The sequence below is a fragment of the Mustela nivalis genome (genome assembly GCF_964662115.1).
Source record: "Mustela nivalis genome assembly, contig: HAP1_SCAFFOLD_819, whole genome shotgun sequence".
NCBI lineage: Eukaryota > Metazoa > Chordata > Mammalia > Carnivora > Mustelidae > Mustela > Mustela nivalis.
In genome coordinates this window covers 34,696-50,000 of record NW_028135845.1, presented here as the reverse complement: position 1 = coordinate 50,000, position 15,305 = coordinate 34,696, and the positions used below count along the sequence as shown (strand labels likewise).

General features: G+C 40.2%; 2 protein-coding genes across 2 annotated transcripts in view; both read right to left on the bottom strand.

Annotated features, from left to right (window-relative positions):
* Window positions 1–15,305, bottom strand: part of THUMPD3 (THUMP domain 3 tRNA guanosine methyltransferase) — a 30,726-nt gene that overhangs the window by 5,812 nt on the left and 9,609 nt on the right. The window contains 3 exon segments of the mRNA XM_082750232.1: window positions 1,443–1,512; window positions 3,740–3,870; window positions 11,233–11,703. Of these exon segments, the coding sequence (XP_082606358.1) occupies window positions 1,443–1,512; window positions 3,740–3,870; window positions 11,233–11,703 (672 nt within the window).
* Window positions 12,300–14,310, bottom strand: LOC309857515 (TATA-binding protein-associated factor 2N-like). Its single transcript, XM_082750231.1, is given in 3 exon segments — window positions 12,300–12,881; window positions 12,885–13,282; window positions 13,285–14,310. Coding segments are annotated over 3 exon segments (1,608 nt in total). The 5' UTR covers window positions 14,222–14,310; the 3' UTR covers window positions 12,300–12,608.

The following is a 15,305-nucleotide window of genomic DNA, read 5'->3' as shown; positions in this document are numbered from 1 at the left end:
GCTTTGTTCCTTGAATTCTTAACAACTTGCGTTTTCTCTGTGGGCAGTCAGAGTAAATTTCTCTAGCTCACACTACCAGAGAACAGTAGTCATCTAGACTACCAAGATTTCCTTCTAGGATTTTTAACTTCCAGATGACACATGTCATTTTCTAATTGCAGTTTGGATTATTTTTCCAATATAATTGGGTTGCTTTGGACTTGTTCTTCTGTCCAGTTTCTGCCCACTCACAGAATCTGATCTCCTTGTAGCTTATTCTCACTGGCTTTAAATATACTCTATATAAGAATTACTATGTCTCATAAATTTAAGCAATTTTTTTAAAATTTAAGCAATTTTAAAAAATAAATTTAAGCAATTTCAAAGAGGAGCACCTTCTTCCAAATTTTTGTTAAAGTTTGGATAATACTGATTCAAGGAGACTCTCCTTCACTTAATGTTCTTAAATGTTCTTCACTTAAAAAATGCCTTTCTATTTCTTGCTTTGCTTTAAGCAGTTTTTGAGTCCTCTGAGTATCACAGTAATTTTGAAAACTATTTAAGAGCATTTGTGTGTAACCATGTTAGACTTCCTGAAAAATCTAAACAAGATTCATAGGTTTCTCCATTTTAAAACTATTTTTACTCCCCCAAGTGCCTATGTGGATTAAGCAGCATAATCTCACTTTATAGAGATGGAACACCTTCTTCCAGTTTATGCTTATCCCTTCAAGTCTACCAGCTTGTCTTTTATAGAAAAGGGACTTACTGGGGTGCCTGGGTGCTCAGTGGATTAAGCCTCAGCCTTCAGTTCAAGTCATGATCTCAAATTCCTGGGACTGAGCCCTGCATCGGGCTCTGCTCAGCAAGGAGCCTGCTTCCCCTCCCTCCTGCCTGCCTCTCTGCCTGCTTGTGAGTCTATCAAATAAATATATAAATAAAACCTTAAAAAAAAAAAAAGAAAGAAAGAAAAGAAAAGGGACTTAACAGTTTCTCTTAGCCTTCTCTGTGATCCACTGAGTAATCACCACTTATAATCTACCACTTCTTAGCTAGTTGTAATAAGTGGTTATACCCTTCACACAAAATCCCAGCTTTACTAGTGCAATTTTTTTTATTTTTTGGGCCACCTGCATGGCTCAGTTGGTTAAGTGGCTGCCTTCACCTCAGGTCTCCATCCAGGGAACATCATCAGGCTCCTTGCTCAGCGGGGAGCCAACTTCTCCCCTGCCTGCCATTCCTCCTGCTTGTGCTTGCTCTCTCTTTCACTCTCCCTTGCTCTGTGTCAAATAAATAAATAAAGTTTAAAAAAAAATTTTTTTTTTTTTTTAACTAGTGCAATTCTTTCAAATGGGGTCCACTGACCCAACCGTAATGATTTCATCATGTGTAATATGCCCATTAGTTCTAGAATATTCTAGTTGTACCACATGCTTATCTAAAAGGTAAAGAAACATTATTACCTCTATTGGTATTGCTCCCGTTCCACACATCGGATCCACAATTATATCAGTAGGTTGAGGAGCACAGAGCCTACAGAAGAGAAAACAGCCTATATGAAAAGACTTCAATCAATAGCTGAGGCTTTCACATAGACTATTCCTGAAGCTATAAAGATCAAGGACCTATTAATGCTGGCATTAAGGAACACCAATCAATATTCATTTTAAAAATCAATTTGTAATTAAGAGATTGAGTCTATATACTAGAACTTACAAAAAAATTACATACAGCTAAAAGTACCCTCTGACTCATCCAAAATCACATTTCAGTGACAGATGGAATATAGCTTCCAGATCTTTCAATACATACATGTACATCTATTAATCCATGTCTTTAGAAAACACATAGTGTTACTTTGTATATAAACGTGTATTCCGTAAGAAAAAAAAACTCAACTGTGTTTCAAGTAAAACATGTATTGGTAAGTATCAATAATAAGTTTACTGGCAATTAGACATTTAATATTCCTTTCCTTATGAATTCAATTTTAAAAAACCTTGCCAAAATAACTGCTTTACTTTGAGCACTCAGTATTCGCCAAGTCATGGATTTAAGCTCTTTGCATGCATTATCTCATTTAATCTTTTTAACAGCCCTTCAGTTTTTCTGCAGATGACCCAAGATTTCTCAGTATCTTTCCTATAAATACCCCTTCCTATCCGATCATCAGGTTTTTAAAAAAAATCTTAAACTAGCTTACATAGGTTTCTAATAGTTGCCCCCAAAAGAACTCTCCATGTTCCTGGCTCCTACCATAATGCCTGGCAATACACAATAAATGTTTGTTAAATCAATGAAGGAAGACTGGGAGCTGTTCCTTTATCAAATGGGCCCAGTATTCTATTACTGTCATTGTATGGATAGGTTCCAATTGTGCTGAACTGTAACTCCATGGATGAGTAGAGTGAAAGAGGAAGCAAAGACTGGAAGAGAAGGAAATATAATAAACAATTAATACCAGCATATACCAGACACTATGTAACCGGTATTAAGCATACAGTTGTACATTTACTCCTCACTAAAAACAATCCTTTAAGTCTCACATCAAACCCATTTTGCAGTCTGGAGAACAGAAACCTAGAGAAGACAACTTGTCCTAGAGGTGGGAAGAAGCGCCCAATAAAAGGGTAAAGGACAAATGAGAAAGAAAGCTAGGTCTTGCGCTTGAAAAAGTGGAAAATCCTGGATGGTTCCTGAGATGCTGTGAGTACAAATTTAAAAAATATTAGTAAAAGCTCCCTGTGTTTACTTACATATTATACACATTTTTTGCCCCCCACCCCATATTATACACATTTTTAAAAATCTCTTCTTTCAGGGCACCTGGCTGGCTCAGCCAGTAAAGCATGTGACTCCTGATTTCTGGGTTGTGAGTTTGAGCCCCAAAATGGGCTTAGAGATTACTTAAAATAAATAAATAAAAATTAAAAATATAAAAATCTCTGCTTTCATCTGTGTCATGGCACAGAAATGAAAAACAGCAAAATTTGCTTTATTTCCTAACATACACTATATACTTTGTAAACAGAAATATTCAGAGGCAGATGAAAACTACTGTTTTCATTTTAAAATCAAGAAAATGGAGATGGTAGTCATGTGATATTTTCAGGATTACAAAGAATCACCACTAAATACAAAAGAAACAGATCATTAGCTTTTTATTCTGTTGTTTATCCACTAAATTCCAACACAGTACTTCACAAAAAATTCAAGTGTTATAAAAGGAAAATTCAAATCAAGGTGTCAGATTTATTTTTTAAAAAGATTTTATTTATTTATTTATTTGAGAGAGAGAGGAAAAGAGAGGGGAGAAAAGAGAATAAGCAGGGAGAAGGGGAGAGAGGAAGAGGGAGAAGCAGGTTCCCTACTGAGTGGAGAGCCTGGCAAGAGGCTTGATCCTCTTGACCTGAGATCATGACCTGAGCTGCAGTCAAACACCTGACAGACTGCGCCACCCAGGTGCCCTGATTTATTTATTTATTTGAGAGAGAGAGAGAATGCTCGAGCAGGAGGGGCAGAGAGAGAAAGAGAGTGCAAGTGCAGGGGTGGGTGAGTGGGGGGTGGGAAGAAAGGGAAGGAGAGAGAATCCTCAAGTAGATTTTCCGCTGAGCACAGAGCCCATCATGGGGCTCGATCCCCGGACCCTGAGTTCATGACCTGAGCTGAATCAAGAGTCAGACACTTAACTAACCAACTGAGCCACCCAGGCGCCCCCAAAAGTGTCACTTTAATCCAGATGGCAAACTCATTCTCTTACCTAAGCATCCCATAGGCAAGAGTAGATCTAAGAGTTGTAGGTCCAAAATGTGTGATATTTCTTCGGTGGAGACTCTCTTCTGTCAATGCAATGCCCACAACAATTTCATTATCATGGATGTTCAAAAGAACCTATAGAATTAAAACAGAGAATAAAATAAAGGCAACTGGCTGGCTCAGTCGGTAGAACACATGACTCTCAATCTCAAGGTTATGACTTTAAGCCCCACACTGGATGTAGAGATTACTTAAAAATAAAACCTTAAAAAAAGAATAAAAGTTTTAGGATTGTTTACACATCACTGTTACTAAACTTTATTAATTAAAATTTTTTTATCTTGGGGCGCCTGGGTGGCCCAGTGGGTTAAAGCCTCTGCCTTCACCTCAGATCATGATCCCAGGGTCCTGGGATCAAGCCCTGCATCAGTCTCTCTGCGTGGCAGGGAGCCTGCTATGCTTCCTCTCTCTCTCTCTCTCTCTGCCTGCCTCTCTGCCTTCTTGTAACCTCTATCAAATAAATAAATAAAATCTTAAAAAAAAAAAAAGCAAATGTATCTTTTTTTTTTTTTTACTTTAAAAAAATTTTTTTTATAAACATGTATTTTTATCCCCAGGGGTACAGGACTGTGAATCGCCAGGTTTACACACTTCACAGCACTCACCAAAGCACATACCCTCCCCAATGTCCATAACCCCATCCCCCCTTCTCCCAACCCCCCTCCCCCCAGCGACCCTCAGTTTGTTTTGTAAGATTAAGAGTCATGTATGGTTTGTCTCCCTCCCAATCCCATCTTGTTTCATTTATTCTTCTCCTACCCACTTAAGCCCCCATGTTGCATCACCACTTCCTCATGTCAGGGAGATCATATGATAGTTGTCTTTCTCTGCTTGACTTATTTCACTAAGCATGATACGCTCTAGTTCCATCCATGTTGTCGCAAATGGCAAGATTTCATTTCTTTTGATGGCTGCATAGTATTCCATTGTGTATATATACCACATCTTCTTGATCCATTCATCTGTTGATGGACATCTAGGTTCTTTCCATAGTTTGGCTGTTGTGGACACTGCTGCTATAAACATTCGGGTGCACGTGCCCCTTTGGATCACTACATTTGTATCTTTAGGGTAAATACCCAGTAGTGCAATTGCTGGGTCGTAGGGCAGTTCTATTTTCAACATTTTGAGGAACCTCCAGGCTGTTTTCCATAGTGGCTGCACAGCTTGCATTCCCACCAACAGTGTAGGAGGGTTCCCCTTTCTCCGCATCCTCACCAGCATCTGTCATTTCCTGACTTGTTGATTTTAGCTATTCTGACTGGTGTGAGGTGATATCTCATTGTGGTTTTGATTTTTATTTCCCTGATGCCGAGTGATATGGAGCACTTTTTCATGTGTCTGTTGGCCATCTGGATGTCTTCTTTGCAGAAATGTCTGTTCATGTCCTCTGCCCATTTCTTGATTGGATTATTTGTTCTTTGGGTGTTGAGTTTGCTAAGTTCTTTATAGATTTTGGACACTAGTCCTTTATCTGATATGTCGTTTGCAAATATCTTCTCCCATTCTGTCAGTTGTCTTTTTTTTTTTTTTAAAGATTTTATTTATTTATTTGACAGAGAGAGATCACAAGTAGGCAGAGAGGCAGGCAGAGAGAGAGAGGAGGAAGCAGGCTCCCTGCTGAGCAGAGAGCCCGATGCGGGACTCGATCCCAGGACCCTGAGATCATGACCTGAGCCGAAGGCAGCGGCTTAACCCACTGAGCCACCCAGGCGCCCTGTCAGTTGTCTTTTGATTTTGTTAACTGTTTCCTTTGCTGTGCAAAAGCTTTTGATCTTGATAAAATCCCACTAGTTCATTTTTGCCCTTGCTTCCCTTGCCTTTGGCGATGTTCCTAGGAAGATGTTGCTGCGGCTGAGGTCGAAGAGGTTGCTGCCTGTGTTCTCCTCAAGGATTTTAATGGATTCCTTTCGCACATTGAGGTCCTTCATCCATTTTGAGTCTATTTTTGTGTGTGGTGTAAGGAAATGGTCCAATTTCATTTTTCTGCATGTGGCTGTCCAATTTTCCCAGCACAATTTATTGAAGAGGCTGTCTTTTTTCCATTGGACATTCTTTCCTGCTTTGTCGAAGATTAGTTGACCATAGAGTTGAGGGTCTATTTCTGGGCTCTCTATTCTGTTCCATTGATCTATGTGTCTGTTTTTCTGCCAGTACCATGCTGTCTTGATGATGACAGCTTTGTAATAGAGCTTGAAGTTCACAATATTTATTCTTCCAATCCAGGAGCATGGAACATTTTTCCATTTCTTTGTGTCTTCCTTAATTTCTTTCATGAGTACTTTATAGTTTTCTGAGTATAGATTCTGTGCCTCTTTGGTTAGGTTTATTCCTAGGTATCTTATGGTTTGGGGTGCAATTGTAAATGGGAGGGACTCCTTAATTTCTCTTTCTTCTGTCTTGTTGTTGGTGTAGAGAAATGCAACTGATTTCTGTGCATTGATTTTATATCCTGACACTTTACTGAATTCCTGTATAAGTTCTAGCAGTTTTGGAGTGGAGTCTTTGGGGTTTTCCACATATAGTATCATAATCATCTGCAAAGAGTGATAATTTGACTTCTTTTTTGCCGACTTGGATGCCTTTAATTTCCTTTTGTTGTCTGATTGCTGAGGCTAGGACCTCTAGTACTATGTTGAATAGCAGTGGTGACAATGGACATCCCTGCCGTGTTCCTGACCTTAGCGGAAAAGCTTTCAGTTTTTCTCCATTGAGAATGATATTTGCGGTGGGTTTTTCATAGATGGCTTTGATGATATTGAGGTATGTGCCCTCTATCCGTACACTTTGAAGAGTTTTGATCAGGAAGGGATGCTGTACTTTGTCAAATGCTTTTTCAGCATCGATTGAGAGTATCATATGTTCTTTCTTTTATTGATGTGTTGTATCACATTGACTGATTTGCGGATGTTGAACCAACCTTGCAACCCTGGAATAAATCCCACTTGGTCTTGGTGAATAATCCTTTTAATGTACTGTTGAATCCTATTGGCTAGTATTTTGGTGAGAATTTTCACATCTGTGTTCATCAAGGATATTGGTCTATAGCTCTCTTTTTTGATGGGATCCTTGTCTGGTTTTGGGATCAAGGTGATGCTGGCCTCATAAAATGAGTTTGGAGTTTTCCTTCCATTTCTATTTTTTGGAACAGTTTCAGGAGAATAGGAATTAGTTCTTCTTTAAATGTTTGGTAGAATTCCCCTGGGAAGCCGTCTGGCCCTGGGCTTTTGTTTGTTTGGAGATTTTTAATGACTTTTTCAATCTCCTTACTGGTTATGGGTCTGTTCAGGCTTTCTACTTCTTCCTGGTTCAGTTTTGGTAGTTTATATGTTTCTAGGAATGCATCCATTTCTTCCAGATTGTCAAATTTGTTGGCGTAGATTTGCTCATAGTATGTTCTTATAATAGTTTGTATTTCTTTGGTGTTAGTTGTGATCTCTCCTCTTTCATTCATGATTTTATTTATTTGGGTCCTTTCTCTTTTCTTTTTGATAAGTCTGGCCAGGGGTTTATCAATTTTATTAATTCTTTCAAAGAACCAGCTCCTAGTTTCGTTGATTTGCTCTATTGTCTTTTTGGTTTCTATTTCATTGATTTCTGCTCTGATCTTTATGATTTCTCTTCTCCTGCTGGGCTTAGGGTTTCTTTCTTGTTCTTTCTCCAGCTCCTTTAGGTGTAGGGTTAGGTTGTGTACCTGAGACATTTCTTATTTCTTGAGGAAGGCTTGTACCGCTATATATTTTCCTCTCAGGACTGCCTTTGTTGTATCCCACAGATTTTGAACCGTTGTATTTTTATTATCATTTGTTTCCATGATTTTTTTCAATTCTTCTTTAATTTCCCGGTTGACCCATTCATTCTTTAGAAGGATGCTGTTTAGTCTCCATGTATTTGGGTTCTTTCCAAACTTCCTTTTGTGGTTGAGTTCTAGCTTCAGAGCATTGTGGTCTGAAAATATGCAGGGAATGATGCCAATCTTTTGATACCGGTTGAGTCCTGATTTAGAACCAAGGATGTGATCTATTCTGGAGAATGTTCCATGTGCACTAGAGAAGAATGTGTATTCTGTTGCTTTGGGATGAAATGTTCTGAATATATCTGTGATGTCCATCAGGTCCAGTGTGTCATTTAAGGCCTTTATTTACTTGCTGATGTTTTGCTTGGATGATCTGTCCATTTCAGTGAGGGAGTGTTAAAGTCCCCTACTATTATTGTATTATTGTTGATGTGTTTCTTTGATTTTGTTATTAATTGGTTTATATAGTTGGCTGCTCCCACGTTGGGGGCATAGATATTTAAAATTGTTAGATCTTCTTGTTGGACAGACCCTTTGAGTATGATATAGTGTCCTTCCTCATCTCTTATTACAGTCTTTGGCTTAAAATCTAATTGATCGGATATAAGGATTGCCACTCCTGCTTTCTTCTGATGTCCATTAGCATGGTAAATTCTTTTCCACCCCCTCACTTTAAATCTGGAGGGGTCTTCGGGCTTAAAATGAGTTTCTTGGAGGCAACATATAGATGGGTTTTGTTTTTTTATCCATTCTGATACCCTGTGTCTTTTGATTGCGGCATTTAGCCCATTAACATTCAGGGTAACTATTGAGAGATATGAATTTAGTGCCATTGTATTGCCTATAAGGTGACTGTTACTGTATATTGTCTCTGCTCCTTACTGATCTACCACTTGTAGGCTCTCTCTTTGCTTAGAGGACCCCTTTCAATATTTCCTGTAGAGCTGGTTTGGTGGCAAACGTATCTTCTAAAAAAAAAATTTTTTTTTATCTTATCATTGAGCTATACTTTACATAAAGTGGACAAATCCCAAACATACAACAACAGGGAATTTTTACTTATACATACTGTATAACTGCCATTGAGATAAAGATATACAGTATTTCTAAAAAGGAAAAAAAAAAAAAAAAGATATACAGTCTTTCTAGCACAGGACAGAAGGCTCCCCGCCTTGTCCTCCGACAGTCAGTACCCACCCAAAGTAATCATTAATCTGACTACCACCAGCACAAATTAGTTTTCTTTTTTGAACTTCATATAAATAAATCATCTAGTATGCACTCTTAAATTTTAAAACGTTTTATTCTTTTTATTTACTATAAGTTACTGTAAGCAGATATCCCCTGAATTTTTATAATATCAACATATTTTGTAGGTTTATGGCTTACACACATTTTTTTAAAGTTTTAACTTATAGAGGACACGGATTGCATGGAGCACTGGGTGTGGTGAAAAAATAAATACCGTTTTTCTGAAAATAAATAAATTGAAAAAATTAAAAAAAAATTTAACTTTTTTGGAAAAGGTTTCAAACATATAGAAATGCTACTAGAACACTTGCATAGTAACTCCTAAATATACCCTGCACTTAGATTAACCAACTGTTGACCACATGTCATATTTGCTTTATCACCTATTATTTTCTTACTGTGTTTTTAAATTTGACTCACTTAATAATGCCTATGAAATGCTTTTCTGTCCTGTTTTTCTAACACATGGTGAAATATAAACTATTCACGTATCACACATCCTCGTCTTCCACATAACATGATCTTAACAAGAGCACCAGCTGACACTTACCTAGCACTTCTTATATGCAAGCCATTGTTCTCTACTTTAAATTCACTACTTCATTTCATATTCACATCCTCCGAGCTAGTTATCTTTTCAATTTATTTTTTTGTTGTTGTTGCATTGTAGTTTACACACAATGTTACACTGCTTTCAGGTGAGTTTAGGTTGTTTTTTTTTTTAAGATTTTTTATTTATTTATTTGACAGAGATCACAAGTAGGCAGAGAGGCAGGCTGCTCTCTCTCTCTGCAGGCTCCCCGCTGAGCAAAGAGCCCGATATGGGTCTTGATCCCAGCACCCTGGGATCATGACCTGAGCCGAAGGCAGAGGCATAACCCACTGAGCCACCCAGGTGCCCCAGGTGAGTTAGGTATTATTATCTTCCTTTTAAAGTAAGGAAATTGAGGCAGAGATGTCCTCTTACTATCCAAAGTCCCACTGAAGTTGGGATTTGAATCCAGGCAGTGTGGCTTCAAAAATCTGTGCTCTGAGCCCCCCTGCTAACTTCGGGACATTACTATTCTAGTTAGCCTAGTCATTCTTGTAACAGCTATTACATCAAAAAAAAGGAATGGGGAATTGTTCTTCTGATTTGATATGCAAGAAAAATGTACAGAGAGAGTAAGTGACTTGCCCCAGATTCAGGTGTCCCAAAAGCAACAGAAAATGAGTTCTTGGTGAAAATGTCAGGTGCTATGGACCTGACATGGATCAAGAGATTCAAAGACTACTAAGCATGGCCCACATGTGAATCACCTGATTAGCAGAAGACTGAGACCAAGGAGAGTAAGAACGCAAAAAGAGGCATCTACATTTATGGATCTAGCAGAATTTAAGAAAGGGAAGAGCTGCCTGTAGGATGAATATTAGCAATGATGTCCTGATTTTAGGAGGTTGGGGTTTATTTTAAAAATGTACTCCAGGGACGCCTGGGTGGCTCAGTTGGTTAAGCAGCTGCCTTCGGCTCAGGTCATGATCCCAGCGTCCTGGGATCCAGTCCCACATCGGGCTCCTTGCTCCGCAGGGAGCCTGCTTCTCCCTCTGACTCTGCCTTCCACTCTGTCTGCCTGTGCTCACTCTCGCTTGCTCTCTCTCTGACAAATAAATAAAATCTTTTAAAAAAATAAAAAATAAAAAATAAATGTACTCCACTTTTTTTTATAGTAAAACTCTACAACCAAGACACAAAATACAAAATAACTGCTTTATTTCTGGTTGGATTTTATAATCTGAAAGTCCACATAATGTAAAAAGTACTAGATTAGGGTGCCTGGGTGGCTCAGTGGGTTAAGCCGCTGCCTTCGGCTCAGGTCATGATCTCAGGGTCCTGGGATCGAGTCCCGCATCGGGCTCTCTGCTCAGCAGGGAGCCTGCTTCCCTTCCTCTCTCTGCCTGCCTCTCTGCCTGCTTGTGATCTCTCTCTATCAAGTAAATAAATAAAACCTTTAAAAAAAAAAACCAAAAAACCAAAAACAAAAATTTCAAAAAAAAGTACTAGATTAAAAAACTCAAGTCTTAATCTTTCCCATCTACTGAGCACTTAGTTTTTAGCAGGTATCACACCAAATACCCAAAATGTATTATGTCAATTAACTTTCAGGACATACTTAGAAGTATATGCCACTGCTAGCTCCATTTGAAACAAAGGCTCAGACAGTATCTTGTCCAAAGTTAAGCAGCTGCAGAGTCAAAATCTGCATCTAGATTTGTCTCATAGCCCATGCTCTTGTTAGCCACACCCTATTAGCTCTGTGGCCACAATTTAGCTGATCATAAAACTGGTTAGGCTAAAAATGCTACCTATCTGATGGCCTTCTTGAATCATCATAATCAGAGCCAGTACGTACCTCCACATCAAAGTTGGTCATGTCAGCCTTCCACTTAAAATAATCTTGAACAGCACCCCCAAAATCTCTTGCAGCCTCATTTGAGGAAAAGCAGTGTTTCTCTCCTGCCCGGTTGCACGTGACTCTAAACTTCAGCACTTTAGGATGAGTTTCTTCTTTTTCATCCTTCTCGTCTTTGGAAGATGCCAAATCATCACCTACTAATGTTGATATCTCTTCCTTGATGGCTGGATTTTCATAATAGTCTAAGATATGGGAATCTAAGGTATTATTAGTGAATCCTTTTTTATCCTCTTTCTCATCTTTTTTGTCTCCTTGTCCATTATCAATCTTTTCTCTACCTGAATTCTGATTTATCTTTTTGCGCTTTGTTTTTTTTTTCTTGAAACTGGTGTTAATTTTCCATACTTTTAAAGGGTCTGACCACGGAAGCTTCCCAGCCAGTTCTTCAAAATCCTTGAGAACTTCTTCCTATAAAGGACAGAGAATAAAATCCATACATCTCTCTCATCACCTTCACTGAATAAATCCCTACACTTTGTCTACAGACTACATTAATCATTACACTGGGGGTGGTAGAAGTACAGAACAAAAGAGGAAATAAGATAATGTCTACAATTAAGGAAATTAAAATTTCATTGAAATTTAAGATAAACACAAATTAAGCAACTGAAGAATAATACTAGACCTGTAGATCAGAAGTTGGGTTTTAAGATTAAAATGTAAGCAATCAGAAACTATTAAAAATGGTTACCCCTAGGGAGGGGAAGTGGGTGGATGAAAAATGGGAGGGAAATTTACCTTTCACTGACTGACTTCTTAATTTTGTGCTATGTATACATACTACTTTTAAAAGTAACTTTTTTTTTAAGACTTTATTTATTTGACAGAGAGATAGAAAAGTAAGCACAGCAGCAGGCAGAGGAAGAGAGAGAAGCAGGCTCTCTGCTGAGCAGGAAGCCTGATGCGGGGCTCCATCCCAGGACCCTGGAATCATGACCTGATCCAAAGGCAGCCGCTTAACCAACTGAGCCACCCAGGCGCCCCAAAAAGTAATTTTTAAAAAATTTTTGTTTACTTTTTTTTTTTCCACAAAACAAGCAGCCTTTATTGCAGTAATACAAAACACTTTCCATTTTGGCAATATTTTACAACGCACTTAGCTTCAAGGGTTGGAAAGGAGGTTGGAAACTAAACGGGGAAATTTTAATGGACATTTCTAAAAGAAAAACTGTCCCAGCCCTCCCACCCAAATAAAAATCCAAATGTCACTTAATTTCACTACCCAAGAAGAGGCCACGAGGAAAGCAGCAGGCAAAACTCTGGCAATTTCACTATGGATCATGTCAGAGACAAAGGAACATTCAAAACAGTCATCAGTATGGTCGGTTGTTGCGCTGATCATTTCTGTAGTCGTTTCTTCCTCCCATTTTGCTTCCATAGCCGCCCCTACTCCTGTCACCTCCATAGCCGCCACTTCGGTCTCCACCGTAGCCCCCGCCGCCACTGCGGTCTCCTCCATAGCCGCCTCGGTCTCCACCGTAGCCGCCACCTCGGTCTCCCCCATAGCCGCCGCCTCGATCTCCTCCGTAACCGCCGCCTCGATCTCCTCCATAGCCGCCACCTCGGTCCCCGCCGTAACCACCTCCTCAGTCCCCACCATAGCCACCCCCACTGTCTCCACCATAGCCGCCCCCACTTCTATCTCCTCCATAGCCGCCGCCGCCACTTCTGTCTCCTCCATAGCCGCCTCGGTCTCTGCCTCTGCCCCCACCGCCTCTATAGCCCCTCTCTCCACCATAGCCTCTTCCCCGGAAGTCTCCTCCCGAGGGACGAGAGTCCTCTGGTCTGGGCTCATTACACTGGTTGCAGGAATTCCTTCGAGCAAAGTTCATATTTCCACACGATGGATTAGGGCAAACCCAGTCCCCACTTTTGGGGTCTCCACCTCTCCCCTGAAAGCCTCCACGACCTCTATATCCTCCATGGCCTCGTCGCCCACCTCCACTTCCACCTCCTCTCATGAATTCAGGTCTTCTGGTAGCAAAGACACTTCAATGATGTTGCCATGGAATTCTTTTCCATCAAACCAGTCAATGGCTGCCTTAGCTGAAGGAGGGTCATCAAATGTCACTGTTGCCTCTCCTTTTGGCTTCCCTGTGTCCTTGTCTGTATACAGATTGATCATTGGTTTTCCCATCTTCTTATTTGTCTTGATAATTCCTATTTGTTTAAAGAACTCCCCCACTTGATCTGTAGACACACCCTCCCCAAGTCCTTGCACAAAGATTGTGTTGTTATCTGAATTATCAGATTCTGAATCAGCATCTGGTCTGGGTCCATAATCCCTGTGACCACCAAAATTTTTGAAGCCACCGTGGTCACCACCACTTGATCCTGTCATAGGACCTCTTCCATCCTTGTCATATCCCCCACGCCCTCTACCTCCTCCCTGTGACCCGCCATATCCTCTATTATCTTCTCCATACCTACTCACATCACGACGGTCATCTTGTGCGTGGTGGCTGTAATTCTCCCTTTGTGAATGGTAGGACTGATTTTGATTATAGGAATCATGCTGCTGACCATAATTTGACTGATCATCATATGAACCTTGATATTGATCATAGCCTGACTGCTGGTCATATGAATCTTGTTGACCATAGTCTGAGTGGTCATATGAAGGCGTTCTTCCACCTTGGCCTCCTGATGATTCCGTGTTCTGCTGTCCCTGGTTATTATAAGGCTGCTGGCCATATGAGCTCTGCTTTTGATTCTCATAACCACCGTAGCATTGTGAATAACCTGATTGGCTTTGTCCATAGCCGGAGTAGCTGCCATAGTTCTGTCCGTATGAGGAATCAGTAGTTTGTCCATAGCCAGAATAGCTTTGTGGTGCTTGTCCATAAGCTTGGTTCCCTTGATTTCCATAGGAAGAGTAACTTTGCTGCTCACCCCCAGACTGATCGTAAGTTCCAGAATCCGACATGACTAACGGCCACAGCGCGGAGCCCCCAGAGCCCGCCGACAACAAGGAATACGAGAGCCAGGTGGCGGGGCGGCCAAAGCTGTACTGAACTCGGCGCGGCCTGTTTTTTTTTTTTTTTTTTTTTTACTTATTTTTAAAGTAATCTCTATACCCAACGTGGGGTTCAAACTCATGAGCCACTGAATGAGCCAACCAGGTGCCCCTAAAAAACAGTATTTTTTTTAAAGAAAAAGAAACCAGAAATAGTGAAAAATGTATCTATCAAGTTTTTTTTTTTTTAATGATTTTATTTATTTATCTGACTGAGAGAGACACAGCAAGAGAGGGAACACAAGCAGGAGTGGGAGAAGTAGGCTTCCCTTGGAGCCAGCAGCCCCATGTGGGTCTCGATTCCGGAACCCTGGGATTATGACCTGAGCTGAAGGCAGATGCTTAACAACTGAGCCACTCAGGTGCCCCTCTATCCAGTTTCTAAATAGTACCCAGAGTCTTTTAAAAAAGTAAATCTGGGGATACCTGGGTGGCTCAGTGGGTTAAGCCTCTGCCTTAGGCTCAGGTCATGATCTCTGGGTCCTGGGATTAAGCCCAGGTCAGGCTTTCTGTTCAGTGGGGAGCCTACTTTCCCCTCTCTGCCTTCCTCTCTGCATACTTGTGATTCCTTTGTAAAATAAATAAATAAGTAAAATCCTAAAAAAAAAAAAAAAGAAGTAAATCTGATCTGGTGCCTGTGTGGCTCAGTCAGTTGAACGGCTCCAATCATGATCCTGGAGTCCCAGGATCAAGTCCCACATCAGTCTCCCTGCTCAGCCAAGAGTCTGCTTCTCCTTCTGACCCATCCTCCTCTCCTGTTCTCTCTCAAATAAATAAATAAAATCTTAAAAAAAAAAAAAAGATCATGCCCTCCCTTGCTTAAGGCCCCTCCACAGCTTCCCACCGCACATAAAAAATCTAAATTCCTTAAATAAGCCCAACATAATCTGACCTCTGCCTATTTTGCTTGTATCACTTCAGAACTGTTCTCTCTCCCTGCCTTTTTACCTCTACTTCAAAGATACTTGCTTCATATGGTCTCTGTACTGCTCCC